Source organism: Camelus dromedarius, chromosome 31 (assembly GCF_036321535.1).
Source record: "Camelus dromedarius isolate mCamDro1 chromosome 31, mCamDro1.pat, whole genome shotgun sequence".
NCBI lineage: Eukaryota > Metazoa > Chordata > Mammalia > Artiodactyla > Camelidae > Camelus > Camelus dromedarius.
This window is the reverse complement of record NC_087466.1, coordinates 17266977-17288657: the sequence shown is the minus strand read 5'-3', so window position 1 is coordinate 17288657 and position 21681 is coordinate 17266977. Positions and strand designations below refer to the sequence as shown.

General features: G+C 52.6%; 2 protein-coding genes and 1 long non-coding RNA gene across 14 annotated transcripts in view; 1 reads left to right on the top strand and 2 right to left on the bottom strand.

Moving 5' to 3' along the window:
- The window catches only part of SH2B3 (SH2B adaptor protein 3), a 36299-nt gene extending 19535 nt beyond the window's left edge, over window positions 1-16764 (top strand). The window contains exons 3-8 of one of the 4 annotated variants that reach the window (XM_031442729.2): window positions 12167-12268; window positions 12349-12440; window positions 12522-12616; window positions 12738-12952; window positions 13039-13210; window positions 13379-16764. In XM_031442729.2, the coding sequence (XP_031298589.2) occupies window positions 12167-12268; window positions 12349-12440; window positions 12522-12616; window positions 12738-12952; window positions 13039-13210; window positions 13379-13674 (972 nt within the window). In that variant the 3' untranslated portion in view covers window positions 13675-16764. Of the gene's footprint in view, window positions 1-12166; window positions 12269-12348; window positions 12441-12518; window positions 12617-12737; window positions 12953-13038 lie in introns of all 4 variants that reach the window. The other 3 variants (XM_064481225.1, XM_064481223.1, XM_064481224.1) reach the window with 3 other exon arrangements.
- On the bottom strand, window positions 8779-12167 carry LOC135319747 (uncharacterized). The gene is made up of 2 exons (XR_010378594.1): window positions 10854-12167; window positions 8779-9121 (listed from the first exon to the last, which is right to left on the bottom strand). It is a non-coding gene; the product is annotated as an uncharacterized LOC135319747 (long non-coding RNA).
- A 553-nt stretch (window positions 16765-17317) lies between the features above and the next one.
- Window positions 17318-21681, bottom strand: part of ATXN2 (ataxin 2) — a 99731-nt gene continuing 95367 nt past the window's right edge. For 8 of the 9 annotated variants that reach the window (XM_031442727.2, XM_064481221.1, XM_064481214.1 and 5 more), the window contains 3 exons: window positions 21168-21395; window positions 18802-18970; window positions 17318-17954 (listed from right to left, as the gene is read on the bottom strand). In XM_031442727.2, the coding sequence (XP_031298587.2) occupies window positions 17926-17954; window positions 18802-18970; window positions 21168-21395 (426 nt within the window). In that variant the 3' untranslated portion in view covers window positions 17318-17925. The remainder of the gene's footprint in view (window positions 17955-18801; window positions 18971-21167; window positions 21396-21681) is intronic. The other variant, XM_064481217.1, reaches the window with a different exon arrangement.

The following is a 21681-nucleotide window of genomic DNA, read 5'->3' as shown; positions in this document are numbered from 1 at the left end:
GCAATCTTTGTCGTGTTTCTTTCTAACTTCTCCCCTCAGTTGAATTCCTTCAGCATTCGCAAATTCCTCGTTCTCGTTACCTCTGGAGCCCCTGTGAGACTGACACTTACCACAGTTTTTTGTTACCTGCTTTTTTTACTTAACGTATCTAGAACATTTTTTCTGTTTTCTTAAATATTTTTCAAGAATGTCTTTTTTTTTTTTTTTAAATACTGGCTGCACAATATTTCATTTACATCGACAGGCCATGACATATTGATTATCTAGACTCCTATTTCAATCATTTCTAACTTCTTTGCTGAAACAGATAACCTTGTGACAAACATCTTGTACATAAATCTTGGTGCCCATCTCTGATTATGTCCTTGAGCTAATTCCTAGAAGGGGAAGTGCTGGGTGAAAGGCTTTATGAGTGCTTCTAATACTTTCTATTGCAAAGCTTTATTGAGATACAGTTTACATAATCATATAGTTAACTTATTTAAAGTGTACAATGGTTTCTAGTATACTTACAGAGCTGGGCAACTATCTGCATGATTTTAGAATACTTTCAAAGAGAGACGTTCTACCTATTAGCAGTCACTCCCCATTCGTCCCCTCCCCCCAGCCCCAGGCAACCACTAATCTGCTTTCTGTCTCTCTAGATTTGTCTATTCTGTTCTTATATAAATGAAATCAGACAATATGTGGCCTTTTGTGACTCTTCTTTCACTTAGCATCACGTTTTCAGGGTTCATCCATGTTGTAGCATGTGTCAGTATTTTGTTCCTTTTTATTGCCAAATAATAATTACACTGTATGGACAGATCACATTTTGTTTATCCATTCCTCAGTGGATGGACATTGGGTTGTTTCCACTTTGGGGCAATTACAAATAGTGCTGCCATGAACAGTGGTGAAGAAGCTGTGGTTGGACACACGTGTTTTCATTTTTCCTGGGTATATACCTAGGAGTGGAATTGCTGGATCATATGGTAACTCTATGTTTAACATTCTGAGGAACTTCCAAACTGTTTTCCAAAGTACTGCACCATTTCATATTCCCACCAGTAACGTGTGAGGGTTCCAGTTTCTCCACATCCTCACCAACACTTGTTACTATCTGTGTTTTTGATTGTATGTTGAGCGTCTTTTCACATGCGCACTAGCTACTTCCAATGCGAATGCTAAATCCTTTTTTAATAGGCTTCTAGAAAGGTTATACCTACTTATCTTCAAATAGAGGTGCCAGCACTGGGTATTATTCTAAAAACCTTTGCCAACTTCCAGGTGAAGTGGTTATATTGTACTTTCTGATTATGAATAGAATGGACCGTATCTCTTTTTAAAAAACATTGAGATGTAATTCATGTGATAGAAAATGCTCCATGGTAAAGTGCAGTCCGTTGGTTTTTAGTCTACTCACTGTGTTTGCAACCGTCACCACGACCTAATTTCCATCACCTCAGAAAGAAACCCAGTGCGTATCAGCAGTCAGTCCCCATCCCATCCCCTCAGCCCCTGACAACCGTTAATCTACTTTATGTCCCCATGGATTTTGACTGCTTCTCGGTCATGTTCATTTCCTGTGACTTAGAGGCCATCTGTGTGGTCTCCTGCACCATCTGCCTCTTTCCCGATGATTTGTAAGAACTCTTTACATGGATATTAGCTCTCTGTCACAACGCTGCAAGTATTTTCCTAGTTTGCCATCTGACTTTTCAGTTGGTCCCCTCCTTGGCCTAGGGAGGTTTTCAAGTCTGGGCAGTGAAATAGTGCTCTTTGCCTTTACCATTTCACTCGTTGCTTTTCCTCCTTAGCAAGTCCTTTCCGACCCTGAGATCAGATAATTCCCTAGGTTCTTCTATTCCAGTTTTGTCTTGGTTTTGTTTTTCACTTTTAATTATTTAATCCAGCTGGCTTTTATTCTCTGTGGCTGGTGTGATTTCCTGTTGTTTTTTGGTGTCAGTGAGATGCTGCGTGTCAAGGCGTATCACATAGGAAGCACTCACTAAACGCAGGCTAAGGAGAGTAACAGTTCACGGCAGGTTGAGCTTGGAAGGGTGGAGATTCCCAGGCAGTGGCTGCTGGGGCTTCGGCTCTCTCTCCATCAGCTCAGCCGGAGGCTGACTCTGCTTAGCCAACTCAGCCCCTCAGGCCCCAGAGGCCCTGGCTTCCACCTCTTCTTCTGAATCATCATTCTTCGAAGGCAGGCGGTGGCCACTGTCAGGGGCTTTTGGGGATCTTGGTGGTGACGAGCCCCCCTCCCCTCTGGTGCGCTCCCCTACCCGAGGCCGGTGACAGAGGTTGTCTGTTGTTTCTTAAACCACATCTCTTTCCACCCTCGCTGGGCGCCAGGCGCGGAGCAGACACGGGCCCGGGCTGCGGCTGAGGGTGCACCGCTGGGGTGGGAGCCTCTCCGCTGGCCTGGCCTCATGGCAGGGCCGGGAGGTGGGCACACTGTGAAAGCCTTGGGGGGCCGGCCAGCTCTGGGACCCTGGCCCTGTGGCAGACTCGGGTGGGTCCCTCTGCTTCCCCCCCAAGACCACAGAGCACACCCTCCTGTGCAGCAGGAAAGCCCCGGGGACAATGCGAGGTTTGGCTCGGGTCCTGGGCATGTGGCGTGACCTCCGGGAGCCACGGCTTCCCCTTCTGTCCGGGGGGGTGACCACAGTCCGGCACTCGTGGCCCCGAGAGGTCCCTGGCACTCAGGTGGCCGGAGAGGCCCTGTGAGAGGGAGGCGTAGCCGGGGTAAAGGTTCACGGGCCTTGGTTGGCCTCGCGGCCACGTGGGGGCAGGGAGGATTCCTGGCGGGACATCGGGAGCAGGATGTGGTCGCTCAAGGCGTGGGCTGGCAGCAGCTGGTTTGCAGCCGGTGGGGGTGGGGGTCTGGCTGGGCCTCTGACCCTGCTTGGGACCCCCAGTTGATCTGGGCCTGAGTGCTGGCTCAGCGCTGCCTGACAGACACCACCTCTATCCTCAAGAACGTTTCAGGCCAGCTGGCCAGGACAAGGGGTAACTGGCCGAGGCTGTGGCCGAGCAGCCTGTGCCCAGTGCTGACTCTTCACAGCTCCAGGGTCTGGAAGCGAGTCGATCCTAATTTGCCAAAGGGTTGGGCCAAGCGTGGTGCCCTGTGTGGAGGAAAGGTGTGGAGGGGAGAGAAGCCTAGGAGGCGTGAGCATGCAGCCAGCTAGTGAGGCCCCTCCATTCCCACCTCCGCAAGGCCCGTCCCAGGACATCCCTCCCCAGGCCGGGCGGCCTGGCCCTCCATCAACCTGGAGGGGAGGGAAGGGGAGGGGAGGTCAGTTTGTGGGTCTGTTCACTTACTTGTCTATGTCTGTGAGGAGGTGCAGGAAGTGGGACTTCCAGGGTTGGTCCTTCTTTAGCCACAGATCCCCCCCAAACCTTGGGTGTGGACCCCCACGCTGGCCTCAGAGCAGACCATCCTCACGCCTGGCTCATCCACACTCCACCGCCCGGCGTGAACCAGGCCACCCGCATGTCAGGAGGGGTTGAGGGCTGTCCGGGGGATCCCAGACTGGTTCTGTGTGTGTTGGTGGGGGCTGTTTCTATGGGGGTCTCTGTCTCTGAGAGGGAGGTTGCTTCAGCATCTGAGAGGGGCTTTGTTTCCCTGTCACTGTGATTCTGTGTGTCTGGGGTGGTCTCCATCTCTCTGAGAGGGGGCTTTGTGTCTGAGTCACTGTGAGCCTGTCTTTCTGACATGTGGGAGGGACTCTTATGGGCTTGGGGGGGGTCTTTAGACAGGCTCCCAGCCCCTATTTGTCCCAACATCACTGGCTAATTACTCCTACAGGGTCTTCTTGGGGCCTCTCAGGGTCCAAAAGTAGCCCCCACCTTCATGCTTGGTCACTCAGGGTGTGATCTGGGGGTGCCACCTGCCCAGAGGAGGGAGGTGAGAGGATGGGGACTCCGCTTCCAAGCAGGGTTGTTATATTGGGGTGTCTCTCACCATGTCTGTATCTGCCTTTCTCTCTGGCTCTGGAGAAGTCTGTTTCTGGCATTGGTGGGCTCTCATTTGCCAGAAAGAGGAAGCTGACTTGGTCCATGTGGCTTTTATGGAAGCTTCTCTTGTCCCCTTCCTGCTCCCTTGTAGGGCAGGGAGACTGAGGCAACAAGAACACCTGAGGGGAGATCTTGCACATAGCATACTGGGTGCATCTGGGAGACTCCTGTGTACTCAGGGGAACCTGCAAGTTCACTTACAGAAGCCTTGGGGGTGCGTTCCATTATCACCCCCATTTTACAGATGAGAAAGCAAAGGCATACAGAAGCGAAGTGATTTGCTCAAGGTCACACAGAAAAAGAGGCTGAAGCAGGCATTTGAAGGGCCTGTGTGTGGTGTCGTGGAGTCAGGGCCCTGGCTGGGGGCAGAGGAAGGAAGTGACCTGCGGCCCATAGTTCCAACATTTGTTCGGCCCCTGGAACTGGCTCACTGCCTTCAGTTTGCCCCCAGGGGAGCTGGGGAACAGAGGGGTAAGATAACTCACCACACCCCCACATTTGCCTCTGTTCCCCAGACATCTGAGGGCTGGGGGCCCCAGGCACTCACCCAGCTACTTACCCATCCATCTGACAAACTCTCTCCAAGTGCCTCCTCTGGGCTGGACCCAGTGCTGGGCCCCAGCTGGGAACAAGGCTTGGTGCCCTGACCCCACCCCCAGAGGAACTCCCAGTCAGACGGTGGGGGCAGCCGCACCATCAGGAAATTATGGCCAGGACTGATAAGCTCCGTGCGGAGGGAGAGGCACAGGAATCGCACTGACCATGGCTTGGTGATCAGAGAAGGCTCCCTGGAGGAGGGGAGATTTTCTCCGCCAAGACCTGCAGTTTGGATCAGGCCTGGTGGTGGGAGACATGAGCTGGGAGGATTGGGCTGGATGGAGGTGGGTGCTGTGGGCTCTGGGGCTGGGCAGACGAAGGTCTGGGGCCAGCTCTACTCTGCTCCTCTGGCCGAGGACAAGGAGTTTTGCCTCTCAGGACCTCCGTTTCTCGATCTGTGACATGGGGTCGGTAAGCGTCTCTTGAGGTGCCAAGAGCCTTCCTCTCAGCCACTCGTCTCCCCTGGCCAGCTGGAGCCTGGGGGGGCCAACCTGTGTCCTCTGTCCTCCCCCCGACCATGCTGCCTTGACTGTCACTCCTCCACAGCCCTTGTCAGGATGGGGGTCTGCGGTGAGGGCCATACCCTGTGCTCTACTGACCCCCCGCACACATGATGCTTGGCAAACAAAGGGCCTGGGATGAGTGTTTGTGTAGGAATGAAACTGAGCACCTGCTACCTACCAGCACTGTGCTCGATACTGGGGATGCCACATGAACAAGAGTCCCCAGAGAGAGAGCACATTTCATAGGTTGGTAAATGTAGTGAAAGAAGTAAAGGGGGTTCTGTGGTGGTGCCTGTGTATTTAGGTACCATGGTCAGGGAGGGCCTTCCTGAGGAGGTGACACTCGAGCTGAGATCCAAACATGAGAGGAGCCAGATCTGTGAAGATGTGGAGGAACTGCCTTTCAGACAGAGGGAACAGCAAGTGCAAAGGCCCTAAGGTGGGAGTGTGACTGGCACACTGAAGAACGGTGGAGGCCAGTGCGGCTGGATCAGAGTGAGTGAGAGGGAGAGTCGATGAGGTTGAGGAGGTAACAAGAACGCAGTTATGCAGCATCCTGTGGGCCAGGGCAAAGACCTGGGCTTCCAAACCCAGCAAGATAGGCTTGCAGGAGAGTTCTGAGCAGAGGGGGAAGGGAAGTAACTGGATGCTGGACAGACCTAGGAGTAGCACTGTTAGGAGTGATGGGTGGCCACTCAATTTTGATGCTGCCCATCTCTCAAGGGGTTCATGATGTCACCCTGTTTTCTGACTCCTCACCCTTAGTGGAGGCTCCCTGTGAGAGCCCCCTTTGCTCCCAGGAGCTGCGTAAGACTGAAATCCAGGTTGCCTGGTTCCCAAGCCCCTGCCTCCAGCATCCACTATTCTGTCTCCGTGGGACAGACTGTGCCCTCCCTCCTGCCAGTCTCTTGTGTCTGAGGGGGGAGGGGGAGGGGGAGGTGAGTGCAGCCCCCCTGCCCAGCGCTCCCCTCCCTCAGTGGGTTTCAGAGGCACCCAGGGCCGTGTTAAATGCAGGTCCCAGGCTGACGTCAGAGGTCCCAGGCCCACCGGCTGCAGCTGAGCCCTGTGTTGGGAGCAGCTCCCCAGGGCGGGGGAGGTTTCTTTGCCTTGGCTCCTCATCTGTAAAGTAGCGGTAGAACAGCCTCATGCGCTGCTGGGGGTTCCTGGGAGGCACCCACCACTGTTCCTCAGATGGACAGGTGGCCCAGAGCAGAGTGCTGCAGGCTTTCCCACCGGAGTATCACCGTAGTTGATGTCAAGGATTACTCTTTACTCTGGGACAGTGACCTTCCTACTTGGTCCCGGCACCTTCTTTTCTCAATATGATGTTCTTTTCTGTGAAGCGGGTAGTTTTTAGAAATGGTGCTGGCCTGTGAATTCAACAGTCCGAAACTGTCACAGGAGGTGCTCACTAAGGGATGGTGGGAGGGGTCTGTTAGTACCGTTTCTGGTCACAGCCAACTCCCCTGCAGCCTTCTGGCCTCTGGGTGTTGGCTCTTGCTGTCCCTTGGCCTCCAATGCCTCCTTCTCTACCTTCTCCACTTCGGACAGTGCTCAGCAAACATAGCCACGTACCCTGCCCTGTGGAAGTCACAAGGGTGGAAATGGAGCAGGGAGGCCGCCGTGGGCCCACAGTCTTGGAGTGGGGAGAGGGCTGTGGAAGTGAAAGCTTCCTCAGAAGAGGCTGTTTGCTCCCCAGCAGGTCAGGTATTCTTAAGACTGGGTTCCTAAGGCCTCGTGTTCATCCCCTCGAGGCTTAACCACCCGGAGCGCCCCACACACACTGTACTGCCAGATTCTCACGGAAAGTTCTCTCACAGAAGTGGGGACTGAGGCTAGGAGAGGCAAGTCACTTGTCTGTGGAAGATGAGGCAGAGTTGGGACTCAAGGCCAGGACTGTCTTAATTCCCAAAACTCAGGATGGGCAGGTTGTGTGCAGTGGTTGTGCAGACCCCAGAAATGTTCCTGAGCAGGACACATGGGTTCGGCAGGTGTCTCTGTTCCACTTCTTCTCAGAGCCTTTAATGGACTGCTGTGCATGAGATTCTTCATGCACAAGAGGCTGTCTTCTCACAGAGAAACCTTCTTTGCATTGGTTGCCAGGAAGCTCAGATACAAATCTGTGGCAAGTGAAACTCTGGTCTGTATTCCAGCGGTTTTCTCCCTTCCCACTGAGTATCCCTGTAATGCGACTAAAATCTTTTTTGGAACAAGACAGGGCATTTTCTTTTTCTTGTATTTTTTTTAAGGCAGTTGTTTAGATATGATCAGTAAGACCTGATTAAGCATTTCCAAGAATGATGTTTCATCCATTTGTTTGCTTATCCATCCAAGCAGCATCCATTCTGGGCACTGGCCTGGGGGACTCACCCATGACTGGGGTCTGGGATTTGCTCTGAGCCTGTAAGTTTTCAGGGCCTCACCCCCTCTCATCCTCCCCTTACTTCTGGAGGTCAGTAGTATCTGCTTCCTGTCCTCGTGTGACCCAAGAAGAAATTGAGACTGTAGCTAAGGCCATGATCAAGATCCCAAAGGTAGTAAGTGGTGGAGCTCTGTTCCTCTGCTGCTCTTTGTAGGAGAGGAGTGAGGGCCCCAAAGCCCTGGGAGATGCCAGACTGCTAGGGGGCTGCTGTGGCCTGGGAGGCGGGGGGGGGGGGGGGATGCCTCTCCTCAAGGCCTTCACTTGAGGGATAAAGGCCCCTACAGTGGAGGGAAGAAGGCCATTGTGAAGGCCTGGCCTGTCCACGCCACGGGGCACTCTGTGCCAGGCCCTCTGCTGCTTGGGTGTGAATGAGATGCTGTCTTCCCCTCCAGCGTCCATGGCTGAGGTGGGTAAGAGCTGGGTCTGGCCCAACTAGCAGGCCTGCTTCTGCCTAGGTATTTAACGTGAGCCCAGCTGCCACTTCTGCTCCTTCACCTTCCAATGAGCCTACAGTCTCAAGGCCCCATGGGGACTCCTGGGGGCTGAGACCACCCCACTGTGTGCCAGTCTGTGCCTGTGTGCTCCCCCCACCTCAGGACCTTTGTCAGGGCCATCCTGGTGCCCAAGAAGCTCAGCTCCACCTTCCTGTGTGACCGAGGTCGGTCCTGCACTGCTGCCTGTTGGGTACCCATCTCCTCAAGCAGCAGCTCTGTGAGCCAGGGGCTGTGTGTCGTTTGTTGGGGCACCAGCACCTGGAGCTCACTGAGGGCTCAGCCATTCCCTTGGCGGGGGTCTTGTGGTGTGAATGGCTATGAGGGTGCAGCCCGGTACCTTGGAGCACTCTGGATGGATGGGCCATCCCTGCCCCTCTGCACACAGGGAGCAGTGCAGGTTGAGAGAAGAGCAAGGCCTGCAGGGAGAGGTGAGGTCTTGTCTCATTCCTTCCAGGCAGGTTCGAGGCCCACAGGCCCCACCAGGGGGAGAGAGGGGGCCCCTGGACCGTGCGAGTTGGAGAGGACGGGTGTGTTGAGGCAGAACTGACCAGACTGTCCTCCAAAGCCACAAGACACACCAACCCTAGGGCCAGAATTCTGTTCTTATGTAGAAGCACGTGGAATTTTCCGACCAGTTTTAACATCCACTGAACAGACTGCCCTCTCAGGGCGCACCCTACCCTCTGGCACCTTCATGTCCTTGATCTTTTCAAAACAAACCCAGAAGCACCTGAGTAAGTTCATTGTGTTGTATGCACAGTTGCACTGAAAAATGTTTTATTTTAATATAAATTACATTCCATTACTTTCCTTTTATCTTACTTGGGGTATTTATGTAGGTAGATGATGTTATGTGTAGATTTCACTGAAGGCAGTAAAGGAGTACGTTACACACGAGGTCTGTAAGACTCAGAGAAGGCAGGTGTGTGCCCAGCCCTGGGCTACTCGGAGGGGAAGCGGCAGTGCTGTGTGACACTGGAGCACTGTGCGAGCAGGCTTTACTCATCCGGGCTGGCCTCAGACCCCAGCCTGGAAATTTAACAGCTGTTTATCAGTCAGGCATTTCTGTCACTTGCAATAGTTCACCCAATCACCACACAACCCTGTGAAGAGAGAGGGACTATTAAATGTCTCCAGCATACAGATGATGAAACTGAGGCATGGAGAGCTGATCGCTTGTCCAGGGTTATACAAGGGCAGGGTCAAGAGTGAACCCCAGTGCCTAGAGGGGTGAGAGAACCAAAAAGCCCAGATAAAGTTAGCTGTAGAAATACAAGTTCTTCTGTAGGACAGTCTCAGAGCTGGTCTACAGCTTTGTGTTTGAGCTTCCTAGCAGCCAGAGCAAAGAAAGAAATGGGTTATTGACACTGGAGTCACAGTGGCTATGAGAAAAGAAACTGTCTTTTTGGATGCTGGGAGCTAACAGGAAAACTAGCTCCCTGGGAGAGAATGCTGCAGGTGTGGTTGGTGACAGTTCACTACTCGTCCACTACTGCGAATACTGGAATGGTTTGGTCATTTTGATCACCCAAGCAGTGTGACTCTGAGGTGGGTCCGGGGAGCCCGAAGCCCCAGTGTTCCTGTGGCTGCTGTTTGGGATCAGCTCCCCACACCGCCCTCTGTCCACCACACTGCTCAACCTGAAAGGCCCCACTAGTCCCTCCACTGTGGCAAGCATGCCCAAGTCCTGCCCTGGGCTGTCCAGCTGGGGCTGCGGCCACAGGTGGGTGGTCTGTCTCTACTCTTGTCGCCCCTCCAATCTGGGCAGCACCTCTGGCATCTCCCCCACATCAGGCAGTAGAGTCATTAGATGCTGGCTCTGACTCTTGGCAGGTTGGGGCTCAGCCCCTGGAGTTGAGTGGCTCTGGGCAAGGTGGATGGGCTGCCGTGAGGAGACGGAAGAGCCAGTGTCACACTCAGCAGGCAGAGGGGAGCCAGGACAAGTTTCACCGTCGTCTGTGCAGGGCTGGCCGTGGGCGAGGAGGGGGAATCCTCTCTTCACCACTGCCTGCCAGGTCAGCAGTTCCTCAGCTGCTGGGGGTGGAGCTGGCATGGGGGCCCCACATTCAGGGTGAAACCAGTGGCTTTGCTGGTTAGGCTTGGCACTTACATGGCAGGGCAAGCCCAGGGTCTGGAGCGGAACCGAAAGGGAGACCAGGCCTGTTCCCTTCTTGGCCTGGCTTGCCTTACTTCCTCCCAGTGATCCTGAGAGCCCAGAGCCAGTGGGGAGGGTGGGGGGCCAGGCAGGGCCAACGGCAAAATCGGGAGATGGAAGTAGCTCTCTATCCCTAACCCGTTTTGCAGGGAGGAAGTAGAGACCGAGAGGCTGGCTGACTCTGAGAGCCGCCAGGGGAGCAGAGAGGCCCCTCTCCACGTGCTCTGGTGTGTCCTGTGCCTGTGTAGGTGCTAAGTGAGGCTCCTGTGCTCCCCACGTCTCCCTGGCTCCCAGGCTGAGAAACTGGGTCCTGGGGAACATATGAGAGGAACTTGAAAGGTAAAAATGCCCTGTCTGGTGCTGGTCACTCAGGGCGGGGATTTGCTAGCTGGACAACCTGGCCGAGCTCATTCCCAGAGCTGTTCTCCTCAGGCTGCTGTGTCCAACGACCAGGGCCAGACCTGGAGCTCCAAGATCTGCTGCCAAGCTGCCCAGCCCTGGAGTTACCACCCTTCCACCAGAAACACCTGGCGTTTGTGTCTCTGAAGCACCGTTAAGCATATGGCTTTGGGGACTGACTCTTGCGCCAACTTTTGAAAAGTCAGCCCCCACCCAAGCTGGGCCCTTCTGAGCAGAGGTGGTGGAGGTGATTGGCCAAAGCCACTGTGCCGAGAACTCACCTTTGTTCCTGTCTCTTGTTTCCATCTCCCCACCCGGCGCTGGATCGGGAGGGGCTGTAGTGGTTCCCAGGTGTGCCTCACCCATCTCCAGACTCGCAGGGAGGAGATTGGAGGGCCAGTTGGGCGGCCTCTGTCCCTTCCCCACATCATGCTCCTTCCCCCACTCTTATCTTCTTTTGGCCTCTGCTGGAAACAGCCATTGATCATCTCATGACCCCAGAGGAACAATCTTATCAGTCCTAATCACAAGAGGAAGTGGCGATGGGGGGCAGTGACGGGGTGATCTCCCTTCTGAGAACACTCTTGCCCAGGAGATGCTGGCTCGAGTGCCCCAGAGCTTCCTACCCTCTGGGAGCAGAGTCCACAGGGTCAGCCCCTGCTCCAGCCAAGCTCAGTCAGGACCCTTCTGCTGGCAGAAGGGAAGGGGGCATCTCCCACCTACTCTGAACCCCATGTGTGCTGGAGTCACGGGAGACTCTGGGCCCGAGGTTTTCTGTGGGTTTCTGGATGGCTATAACTGGGGCCAGCTGTGTGAGGCTTTGTCCCTTGGGACACACTGGCAGGAGCCCCAAGAACCTGTAGCCAAGCTACTCTGCCAACCCCCACCTGCAGCCAAATCCGGTTCTCCTTGTCCTAAGACTCAGAGGCAGGACAGGTTGTCAAGTGTGGGAGTTGGAGACTCTACGCTGTGTGCTGTGGGTAGGGGTTCACAACCCACTCTTCACTTTCCCAGGAAGGTGTCTTCACCTCCAAGATTTGAGTTTTTTTAAAAACGTGGCGACAGTCTCTGCTTTCTAGGGCTGCTGTTAGGCCAAGAGAGACCTGTACTGGTGGGGAGCCATGGAGGGGTGGAGTGGAGCTACAGGCACGAGAAAGGCCTGAGCCCCCGGGGCACAGTCAGCTAGCATCTTAGGGGGAGCCTGGGCTGGAGCCCCCGTGCCCCTCTCCGGGCCTGCTGTCAGGGGGGGCCAGCGGCCAGGGCAGAGGGCAGGGAGGTCTTCGTTCCACCAGTGGGAAGAGAAACAAATGTCAGCTGACAAAAGCATGTCAGCTGGCATGTCAGGGGTCCAGGTGGAGCGGAGGTTGGCCCTCAGCCCACGTAGGTTTCTGGGGAGCTAAGTGTGTGTGTTGGGGGGTGGGTGGGAACAGTGCGGTGGCCCTCTGCAGGCTCCCAAAAGCCAGAATGCTAGTGCTCCCCCCAGGCTCAGCACACTCGGTAAGCTAGGCCCCAGGGAGACAGCAGGAAGACCAGAGGCCTGGGGGGGCCAAGGGCATCAGGGACAAGCCTTGAATGCTCGGCCTTGCTCTCCTAGAGTTCAAAGCCCAAGCTACAAGCAGCCTGCTCTAGCATCCAGGAGGTGCGACGGTGCACACGTCTCGAGATGCCTGACAACCTCTACACCTTTGTGCTAAAGGTGAGTGACAGCTTTCCACACTGGGGCGGGGGACACGCAAACCTCAGATCCCACATAGCTGTTCCCTCCCTCCCTGCCAGGTGAAGGACCGGACAGACATCATTTTTGAGGTGGGAGATGAGCAGCAGCTGAATTCGTGGATGGCCGAGCTCCGGGAGGGCACAGGCCAAGGGTGAGGTGCCCACCCCTGGCACCGCTTTTACTGCTACCCCTGACTGACCCACATCCTTAACCCCGGTCTCTTCTCCAGCAGGCTGGAGAGCTCAGACCCAGAGATGCAGATTCCCTCAGCCTTAGAGCCCGGCATGTCTAACTCTCCAAGGGGAAGCACAGATTCCTTAAACCAAGGTGAGGGAGGCTTGGAGACTGGGAGTTTGGGCCTTTGTCCTCTGGTACTTCAGAGCCCAGTCCCAGCCCAGGGAGTAAGGCACCCTTGAGGGTCACCATCACCCATCTTCTTCCCAATTAGGAGCTTCTCCTGGGGGGCTGCTGGACCCAGGCTGCCAGAAAACAGATCACTTCCTGTCCTGCTACCCCTGGTTTCACGGCCCCATCTCCCGAGTGAAAGCAGCGCAGCTGGTTCAGCTGCAGGGCCCTGATGCTCATGGAGTGTTCCTGGTACGGCAGAGTGAGACACGGCGTGGGGAGTACGTGCTCACATTCAACTTCCAGGGCATAGCCAAGGTATGGGGCAAGGCGGGCGGGGCCGCACCCCCTCCACCTTCAAGGCCCTTAGGGGCCAGTGCCTGAGCCGTTCCCCTCTCCCCCAGCACCTGCGCCTGTCACTGACGGAGCGGGGCCAGTGCCGAGTGCAGCACCTCCACTTCCCGTCGGTGGTGGCCATGCTGCGCCACTTCCAGCGCTCACCCATCCCACTCGAGTGCGGTGCTGCCTGTGACGTCCGGCTGTCCAGCTACGTGGTAGTTGTTTCCCAGCCACCAGGTGTGACCCTGATGCCCCTTGATAAAGGGGGTGGTGGCACTGGGAACCCAGCAGAGGGTAAAGGCTTGCTGCAAACTCAGGGGGGCAGAGACTTCGTTCTGTGTCCTTCCAGCACTTGCCCCGTAAAGACTGACAGTCTGGTCTCTCTCTCCGTCACTTGTCCCCCAGGTTCCTCCAACACTGTCCTGTTTCCTTTCTCCTTCTCTCGCTGGGATTCCGAGCTGGGCCTTCCCCACCTTAGCTCTTCTGGCTGTCCGCGGGGGCTCGGCCCAGAGGGCCTCCCGGGCCGATCCTCTCCCCCAGAGCAGATTTTCCACCTGGTGCCTTCGCCTGAGGAACTGGCCAACAGCCTGCGGCACCTGGAGCCCGAGCCTGCCAGTCGAGCCCGGGACTCAGACTACGAAATGGACTCCTCCTCCCGGAGCCACCTGCGGGCCATAGACAATCAGTACACACCTCTCTGACAGGCAGCCAGAAATCCCAGGCCTCACAGATGCCCGCGGAGCACGAGCAAGCAGTTGTGAACTTGTGAATGTAACTTTCCTTCCTTCCAGAGAGAGATTTAAGGGGCACCGTGAACTGCTCATTTCAGTTTGGACGTGACCCTTCTATTGGGCCTGTTAAAGGGCCTCCGGCAAGTCTCACTCTCACCTGGCTTTCTCCTTGTTTACAGATGTAGCTCTTGTTCGCGGACCCGCTGGCTCCCGCCCTGGGTCGCTAGGACTCGTCACGCAGAGGCGGCGGTGGGGCGAGGGCCGGAGCTGGCAGTGGAAACTTGTTCTCTTTTTCACTGACACCATCATAGCTGATGACAGGCTTTCTACCGGGGGGGGGGGGGGGAGCATCAGGAAGCCCAAAACACTAACAAGCCCTGGATTCTCCTCTGCTTTTCCCGCTTCAGTGCCCGTGGCAGGGCTGCTGCACCCAGGCCACAGGTGACCACACTTACCCTGCTTCAACTCTCAGCTTTAGGACAAAGCTCTGGCAGATGAACAAGCTAAAGGTCAAAAATGATTTTAGACATTTTACCTCAGATTAATTTTTCAGAGGATTCAGGTTTCAAAATTAAACCATTGCTTCTTTCACTGCACTGTTTGAACACACACCCATGCGATTTTTGTTGTCAGAGCCAGCTATGCAAACCCTACTTGACTAGCTCCTGGTTCGAGCCAGCATGCCTGGCTTGTCTATTGTATCCTCAGGACAGTCACCTGTTGCTGAGAATAAAGATAGAGAGAAGTGAAGCATGTCACCCTTTCAGGGAAATTCAGGCAATTGCTGAAATAGGTGGGTGGCAAGGAACAGTTCCACCCTGGTGCCTTATGAATAAAAAACTGAATTCTGGTTTACAGATGCTTTTTATGGTGAGCGTTAAAACCAATGGGTGGGGGTGAGGGAGGGGCAAGCTAAAAGGCAAGAAGGGCTGCTGGGTTCTTCCGAGGAAACCCTTCACCAACAGGATTGGCTCAGAGCCTCCAAGAGTCTACTGACTTATTAAATTATCCCAACCAGGTTTTAGGCTCATTCTTGAGCCAAAATGGAATCTAGGAATCTGGTGCCACAGCTAAATGAAAAACTCCTTTAAGAGACCACGATCAATGTCCTGTTCCAGCCCATTACTGCCTCACCTGATGAAGAATGTGTGTGGATGTAACAAGCACACACCACCTCCGACATCCAGGGAGGTCCTGGAGGCAAACTTCCATCTATACTTGCCTTTCACAAGTGAAACAATTCACAGGGAGCTGGCTTGTCCCAGAACTTCCATGCGGAGGCTCAGAAACAAGGAAGGCAGTGACAGAGTGGAGTCGATTGCCCCTGGCTGCCAGCAGGGCTGTTCAGTACAGCCGCCAGGCTCACCGAAGTGGCTTCTAGGAAACTGGGAATTTAGCACAGCTTAACATTTATAGATACACTGATCAACGCCTAAAATTAAACCCTGGCCTAAATTACTGCCTGCCTTATCTGGGATGAGGGTTTGGTCTGCTCCCTCCAGCCACTATCTGTACTCCAAGAGGTTAGAGGTCAGACTTTGGAAGGATGGGGAGGTAAGCAGCCCACCACTCTTCACCACTTTAAGACCCAACACTTCTGGGTGTTTTCACAGATGATAGTAAGGAAGATCCAATCCTGATCTAGAGTTGTGGTCTATTTCTGAGGACACTTGTCTCCTTCATATTCCACACATCAAGTGGGTCTCTGAGTAAGGAAAGCTAAGCTTAACCAGGATTAAGCGCTATTTTGGATTTCTCTTTTAAAAGAGAAAGTGCATCACATACAGCTAATACTGACACGTCACTGGTACAGCTTTTCCCCTTATCTGCACAGGAAACGGGCAAGCAGACAATGAACCAGACAAGTTCCCGCCCTCCCACAAGAAGGGTAAATAAACATGTGGGATATGACATCTTCAAGCCAGGGACACTCACTCCTTAACAGCCTCTCAACATACAATTCTCAGGTAGTGCCAAGAGGCAAGCCAGGCTCCAAGCTAGCAGCTCTGACCCGCTGGATAGTCACCTATTTCCACACTGCTCCAGTATAGAATGTTCAAGAAAAACATTTCTAAACCTTTCTGAGTTACCACGACAGCTCAAATACATTCCAACACAAAGCCCCCTCATGGCCTGGGAAGAAGTGACACTAAACCAGTGCTGCCTCTTTCTGCTAGAGCAGGTCACGCTGAAGGAAGGGCAGCAGTGGGTCCCTGGACTTGATGCCTCCACAGGCAGTGAGGCAGTGACCCTGATGGCTGCAGCCAGCCCACCACAGTCAGCACACACCACCACCCTCATTTCAGGCTCAATGTGACCACCGCTGGCAGCAAGAGACCAAGCCAGCGGCCCCCACCGAGAGCCCAGGCTCTGAGGGCCAAATGGACAATAAAGGCATCACAACCCCTCTGGTTATCTCTAATCACAGGCAACAGGATAGCTTGATTGCTCCCAGCCTCATTGCTTCCTTCATCTCACGTTAATGAACTTTTACAAACTAACAGTCACCAGCACCAAAGAATTAAGTCAATCAACTAACCTGCCTTGAATTTTAGACCAGCAATCCATATGGTTTTATCTGGTATAAATCTTCTGCCTTTGATCATTTCTGGACCGTGTAGGAGAGAGGAATAGCAATCATTACAATCTTAAGCCAGAGAACACTATTTTTACATAACAGTTTTTTAACCTAAAATCAAGGCCTTGAACCCTTCCCTAAGGATTGCCCGAGATTCCCTCATGCTATTATTCAGCCTTTTATCACAAATGTCACGTGAGCTCTAACATCTCCCACAGGCTAGACGAACTTGACAGTTTGTATCCACTGCCTTGCCTCTTAACAAGGACACATCTGACATCCAGTGTTTGGCTGGGATAAGCAGCACATTGTAATGACCACACAGAAATGGATGCATTGAATATCATTAAAGGCAGAAGGTATCCGCAGATTTTTATGTATTGTTTATGTACTGTATAAATAACTTATTCATGATGAATGCAAATTTTGCTATAATGTACAAACTGCTACATGTGAATTAAAGAAAGTTTTCAGAACCTTGATTTGTTGTCACGTTATTTAAAGGCTCTATTAGGACTTGGGCTCTGCAAAATACTTGCTTTCCCATTTGTCGTCCTCCCACAAATTGGAGACATTAACACATGCTTAGGAGTCTACAGCAATATGCTACTTTGTACATCACTGCATCTTTTCAGTCCTCTGTATCAGGTTTTTTTTTTTTTTTTAAGTGTATCCTGCCCTCTACTGGTAAAACAGATGCCTGAATCAGGACAACTAACAACACTCATTTGGGTTCAGGAGATATTAAAAAGGAAGCTTACGGAATCAGCGTCGGGCTGAGGATGTGGACTTTCAGTGCTGCCCAACTCTGGCCAACCTTCCTCCTTCTGAAGCAGACCTCTATGCACCAAAGAGAATTATCTCAGTCTTGTCTTTTTCTAGAGATACCTTGAATTAGAACTAAAGGTGAAGAAAAAAAAGCATTTGACAGCTAGCGAATCTTCCAGGGTATTAAGAAAGCAGAGCCAGCCCTCCTCCCCCATATTCAGTATCCTATAATGGGAATAGCTCATACAAACACACATTAACTTGGTATCAGTTTTTAAAACTTTTTTTTATTTTTTAATTTTTTTTAGGTTTTTATTTTATATTATCTACAAAGTAAAAGTTTTTCCCTTAACTTAAAAGTTGAACCACTGTAGACAGTGATCACTTCATCAAACTTGATTTATAAATAATAATCCGTCAGTTTGACGGTAAGAATTTACTGAAACTTTGTCAAGTTTAGTAAAAGGGTGTTCCAAGTCTTGATTTTTTTTTTTGTTTTTTGTTGTTTGTTTTTTGCGGTAATAGCAGCAAGAATCACTCTTGTTACTTCTTTTGCTAGCTCATGTGTTCATGACTTTCAAGGGTCATTAAAAAATAAATAACTTCCAGTTTCAGCAAGCAGAGCTGGGGTACTTGCGGGACTTGGAAACAGCATATGGAATTATGGAACAGCCCACAAGTTCCTAAATGCCTCTACTCGGTCCAAATATCTTCCACTGCAAGTGAACTGTTAGCATTCCTATTGGATGTTACAAGAAATCAACATATATTTTTTAAAAACAAAATAAATGAAATTCTAGTTTTCTGTGCTTCCAGTTGGTAGAAGCAGTAGAAGGGAGGAGGGAATTTGGCCTTTCGGTTCCTCCAGGGCAGCCTTACAACTGCTGTTGGTGGTGGGCTTGTACTGTAAAAAAGAAAAGTGAATATTTAAACAGAAAACTGGCAACACTGCACGTTAGCCTAGTGTCTCTGCAGCACACGACTGTGAACTATCCTTGTGCTAGCTGAACAAGACTCAAAATTTAATTCATTCTTCACCCCTCCCACCCCCTCCATCTGTACCAAAAGGGGGAGAGGTGGGTGGGTGGGTAGAAACAAACCAGTCAGACATAAAACCACTTCAGATAAAACTCCCAGAAGAGTTGTTGCTGATGGGGTACCAACAAAAGGCCTTAACATACCCCCTCCCCAAATACTAGCCAAGCACCAGTATTGCTTTCAGAATAATAGGTTAGACTGAAATATCGCCATGGCAGCCATCAAGTATTAGAGCACAATCACGGGGCATTCTCTCCCTGGCAGGGCATAGAATGGAGCTAATACTAGACTCAAAACCAATCCACACACAGCACTTTCTCATCAGTAGTCGTCTCCAGAGCTACAATCAAACTCTGCCATGGTGGTGGCCCCCCCCATGTCAGACTTTTGGACTCAGGAAGGAAAACGCTGCCTGTCCAGCCTATCGACAAGGAAGGCCAACTGAGCCCTAAGCACGCATCAGCTACACAGAAGGCTGCTGCTGCCGCTCACCCAGCCAAGTCCTGCACACCACCAGAACACACACAGACGAGGCTCCCGGGAGCCCCAGGCCCTGGCACTGAGCTGATCACACAGTCCCCTACTGTGCGCACTGTGGCGGGTGTCGCCAGTTCTCAGATGCGGGGCTTGAAGCACTGGCCCTGCCTGCCATTTGACCTGTGCGAGCGGAATGCTTTGGGGTGCCCGGCGGCCCCTGCACACACACGCCTCACCTGAAGGGTGCGTCATATAGGGGAAATGCGCTGTTGTCGAGACTGGAATGGGCTGTAGTGCACTTTGAGCGAGGGCGGCCTGGGGACCGCCGGGTGGCTGTGTCGTCATTAGCATCATTGGCGCATGGGCAGTTGGATGAGAAGGAACCATTCCTGACTGTACATGAGCCTGAAACAGAGAGCTCTTTTACGCATACAGGCAACATCTCCAGCTTAAACAACACGTCAACTGTCCCCTTCGCTGGGCTGGGGCTCTCAGGGAAGGGCGACAGGGCGCTCGGGGCAGCTTCTTTCCTCTGGGGATATTCCCTAGAGGATCATCAACTGACCTACAGACATGCTCCACCCTTAGGCAGACCCTGCAAGACTGAGGGAGCAGGCACCCGGTGAGCCTGGGTGAAGTCAGGGCTGCAGTGTCCTAGCCTTCCGTATTTCTGATGACTGAATTCTACGCACGGGGTAAGGTCTTCACAAAGATAAGAACTGAAAAAGGGCAGCTTTCTCAACTTAATAGGAGACTAGATGCAATGATGCTTCAGAATCTGGCCTCCATGTGGGGCCTGAAGTAGTTTCAGAACATCCCTTTCAGTAAGAAAGCAGGAACTGCTCCTTCCATGTCCTCTCCTTGTTTGCCCTTCCCGCTCTGCTTCTTGCCTGCTCACCAGCACACCTGTCAAGAATGAGTCAGGGCAGTGAGGAAACAGACTCCCAGGCCCCTTTACTCTGCTGAAAGATGCGCTGACAGAGCAGCAGGAGGAGGGGTTGCGTTAACGGCTCCAGTGAGGTGGGGAGGGGTCATCTGAAATTATCTGGGCCAGCCCAGTGCCCTTGTACCAACTGATAGTGAGTTCAAGTGTCAAACCGGACAGGTTTTAGCAAGCCCAAACAGCCGGATCCCAGCTCTGCGGGGATTTGGTAGATCCAGGAAGAGCCCTGTTTCCTGCCTCCCATACTGAGCACTGCTCTGGACCACAATAAGCCTTGACTGAAACGCTGTTTTGACTCGTACATGTTCAGATGGACTCACGGCATATCTGGGCTTCCCTCTGTTAACCTTTTGCTCTTTCAGCACAAAAACACAAAAGTGAGGTTTTAGGAACCCCAACTCACATGTAAATTCGCATACCTACTTAGCCACCAGCCTCTGCTAGACATCTACAGGCCCCCAGGTCTCGTGAAACTCCTGATTCAGCCAAACCATACTGGCCCACACCTGACCAAACTGGCTCCACCCGCCCCACCATCAAAGTCAGCGCAGCCACTGCAGTGCGCCACACCACAGAACCGACACAGCTGCTGGGGAGGACGCGCAGACTTCCCAGAGCTGTGGCACTCCAGTTACAAAGCTGCCTTCTGAGAGTCAGCTTCCACTGAGTAGCATCTCCAGCCCCCACCATGCCAGAGCCTCAGTGGCACACTGCTCGCCATGAATGAAATGGGCATAGAGTGAGGCAGCCTAGCTTAGACCCACCTAAGAGAGCTCTGTTATGAAAGCAGCAAAAAGAGACATCGAATACAGCCACTTCACCCTTAGCAGCTCCAGGGAGGGCCTCCAGGACAGTGTTAGAGCCCAACTTCAGTGCAGCTCCTGCTCCTCATTAAGACAATCCAACTTGGCCCTGGATTGCACTGGACTTTTGTCAGTAGCTGATGCAGAGAGCAACCACACCTTTCAACCTTTAGAAGCTTACACTGGAGGTGAGCTCCAAAATGCTTCCAGGGCTGTTCTCTAAGAAAAATGGGAACACCTGGGTGCTTCCAGCTTCAAGTTACACAGCACCAATGTATAAGGCCAAGCCCTTTCAAGAAGTACACCATATGGTCAAAGCAGATGTATGAATAGCCAGGGAAAACAAGTGGAGAGACTTCTTTGGAACTCATGTGACTAACATTCAACCTGACAGGCCCCAAGTAGTCACCTCAGGGTTGAGAATTTGTGAAATCCCACCCTCTTTGCCAGACTTCTGTGTGTGTATGGGGGTGCGGGGACTGGGGGAGGTGGGAAGGAAGGAGGGAAAGACTATATATGTATACATAGATATACCAATGAAGCTATATAAACACAGCAAAGCAGACACAGCAAGTAAAGAACTAGGTTGCATTCCAAGAGTCAAAAATATTTTTAGGGTCTCAGTTGGGAAAGGTTAAAAGACTGACCAACCAGCAACTTCACTGATTCCATTACAAAACCACACAAACATTCACTTAGGGCCAGATCACACGTATTTGAGTGGGAAAAGGGAGACAAGCAAATGGTACCACACACAAGGTCTCCTAGCTTGAAGAGCATCTGGCTCTTTGCTGCTTATCTGAGAACCTTCACACTCTACTCGGTCTTCACAGAAAGTTGGCTAAAGCAGGTTTACCTGAGGTACATGGGCCATGTGGGGTGGATTGGTGTATGCTGGCTGAACATGAGAAGGATGAATTGTAAAGACGGTCTGTTGTGCTGCTGGGAAACTATTCTGTGGCGACTGCGTATTGGAAGCAGGTGTCATGGAAGGTGGGGTGGGCGCGAGCCCCGCGTGGTAGATGGCTGACTGCTGCTGTGGACTGGCCAGATGAAGAGCCTGGGCGGCCTGGTGCTGATGGTGCTGCAAAGTAACAGGAAAGAATTGAGAAAACCACTTTTTAAATAAAAAGCAGTTAAAGTCATACACAAAGCTGAGTTTTGCACACAAAAACAGACTCCACTGGGCCTAGGATGAGGGGTGAAGGCAAGGACAAGAGAATGTGTGCACAGGGCGCTAAGAGCAGGGCTGGGGCAGAGGGCCTCCTGTCCAGAGACATTCCTTTCTGGGGTACAAGCCTGATTCTCAGCCTTTGAGCCCTCAACCCAGAGTGGTAAAACAAGGCTACCAGGGAACTGACAGATATCAA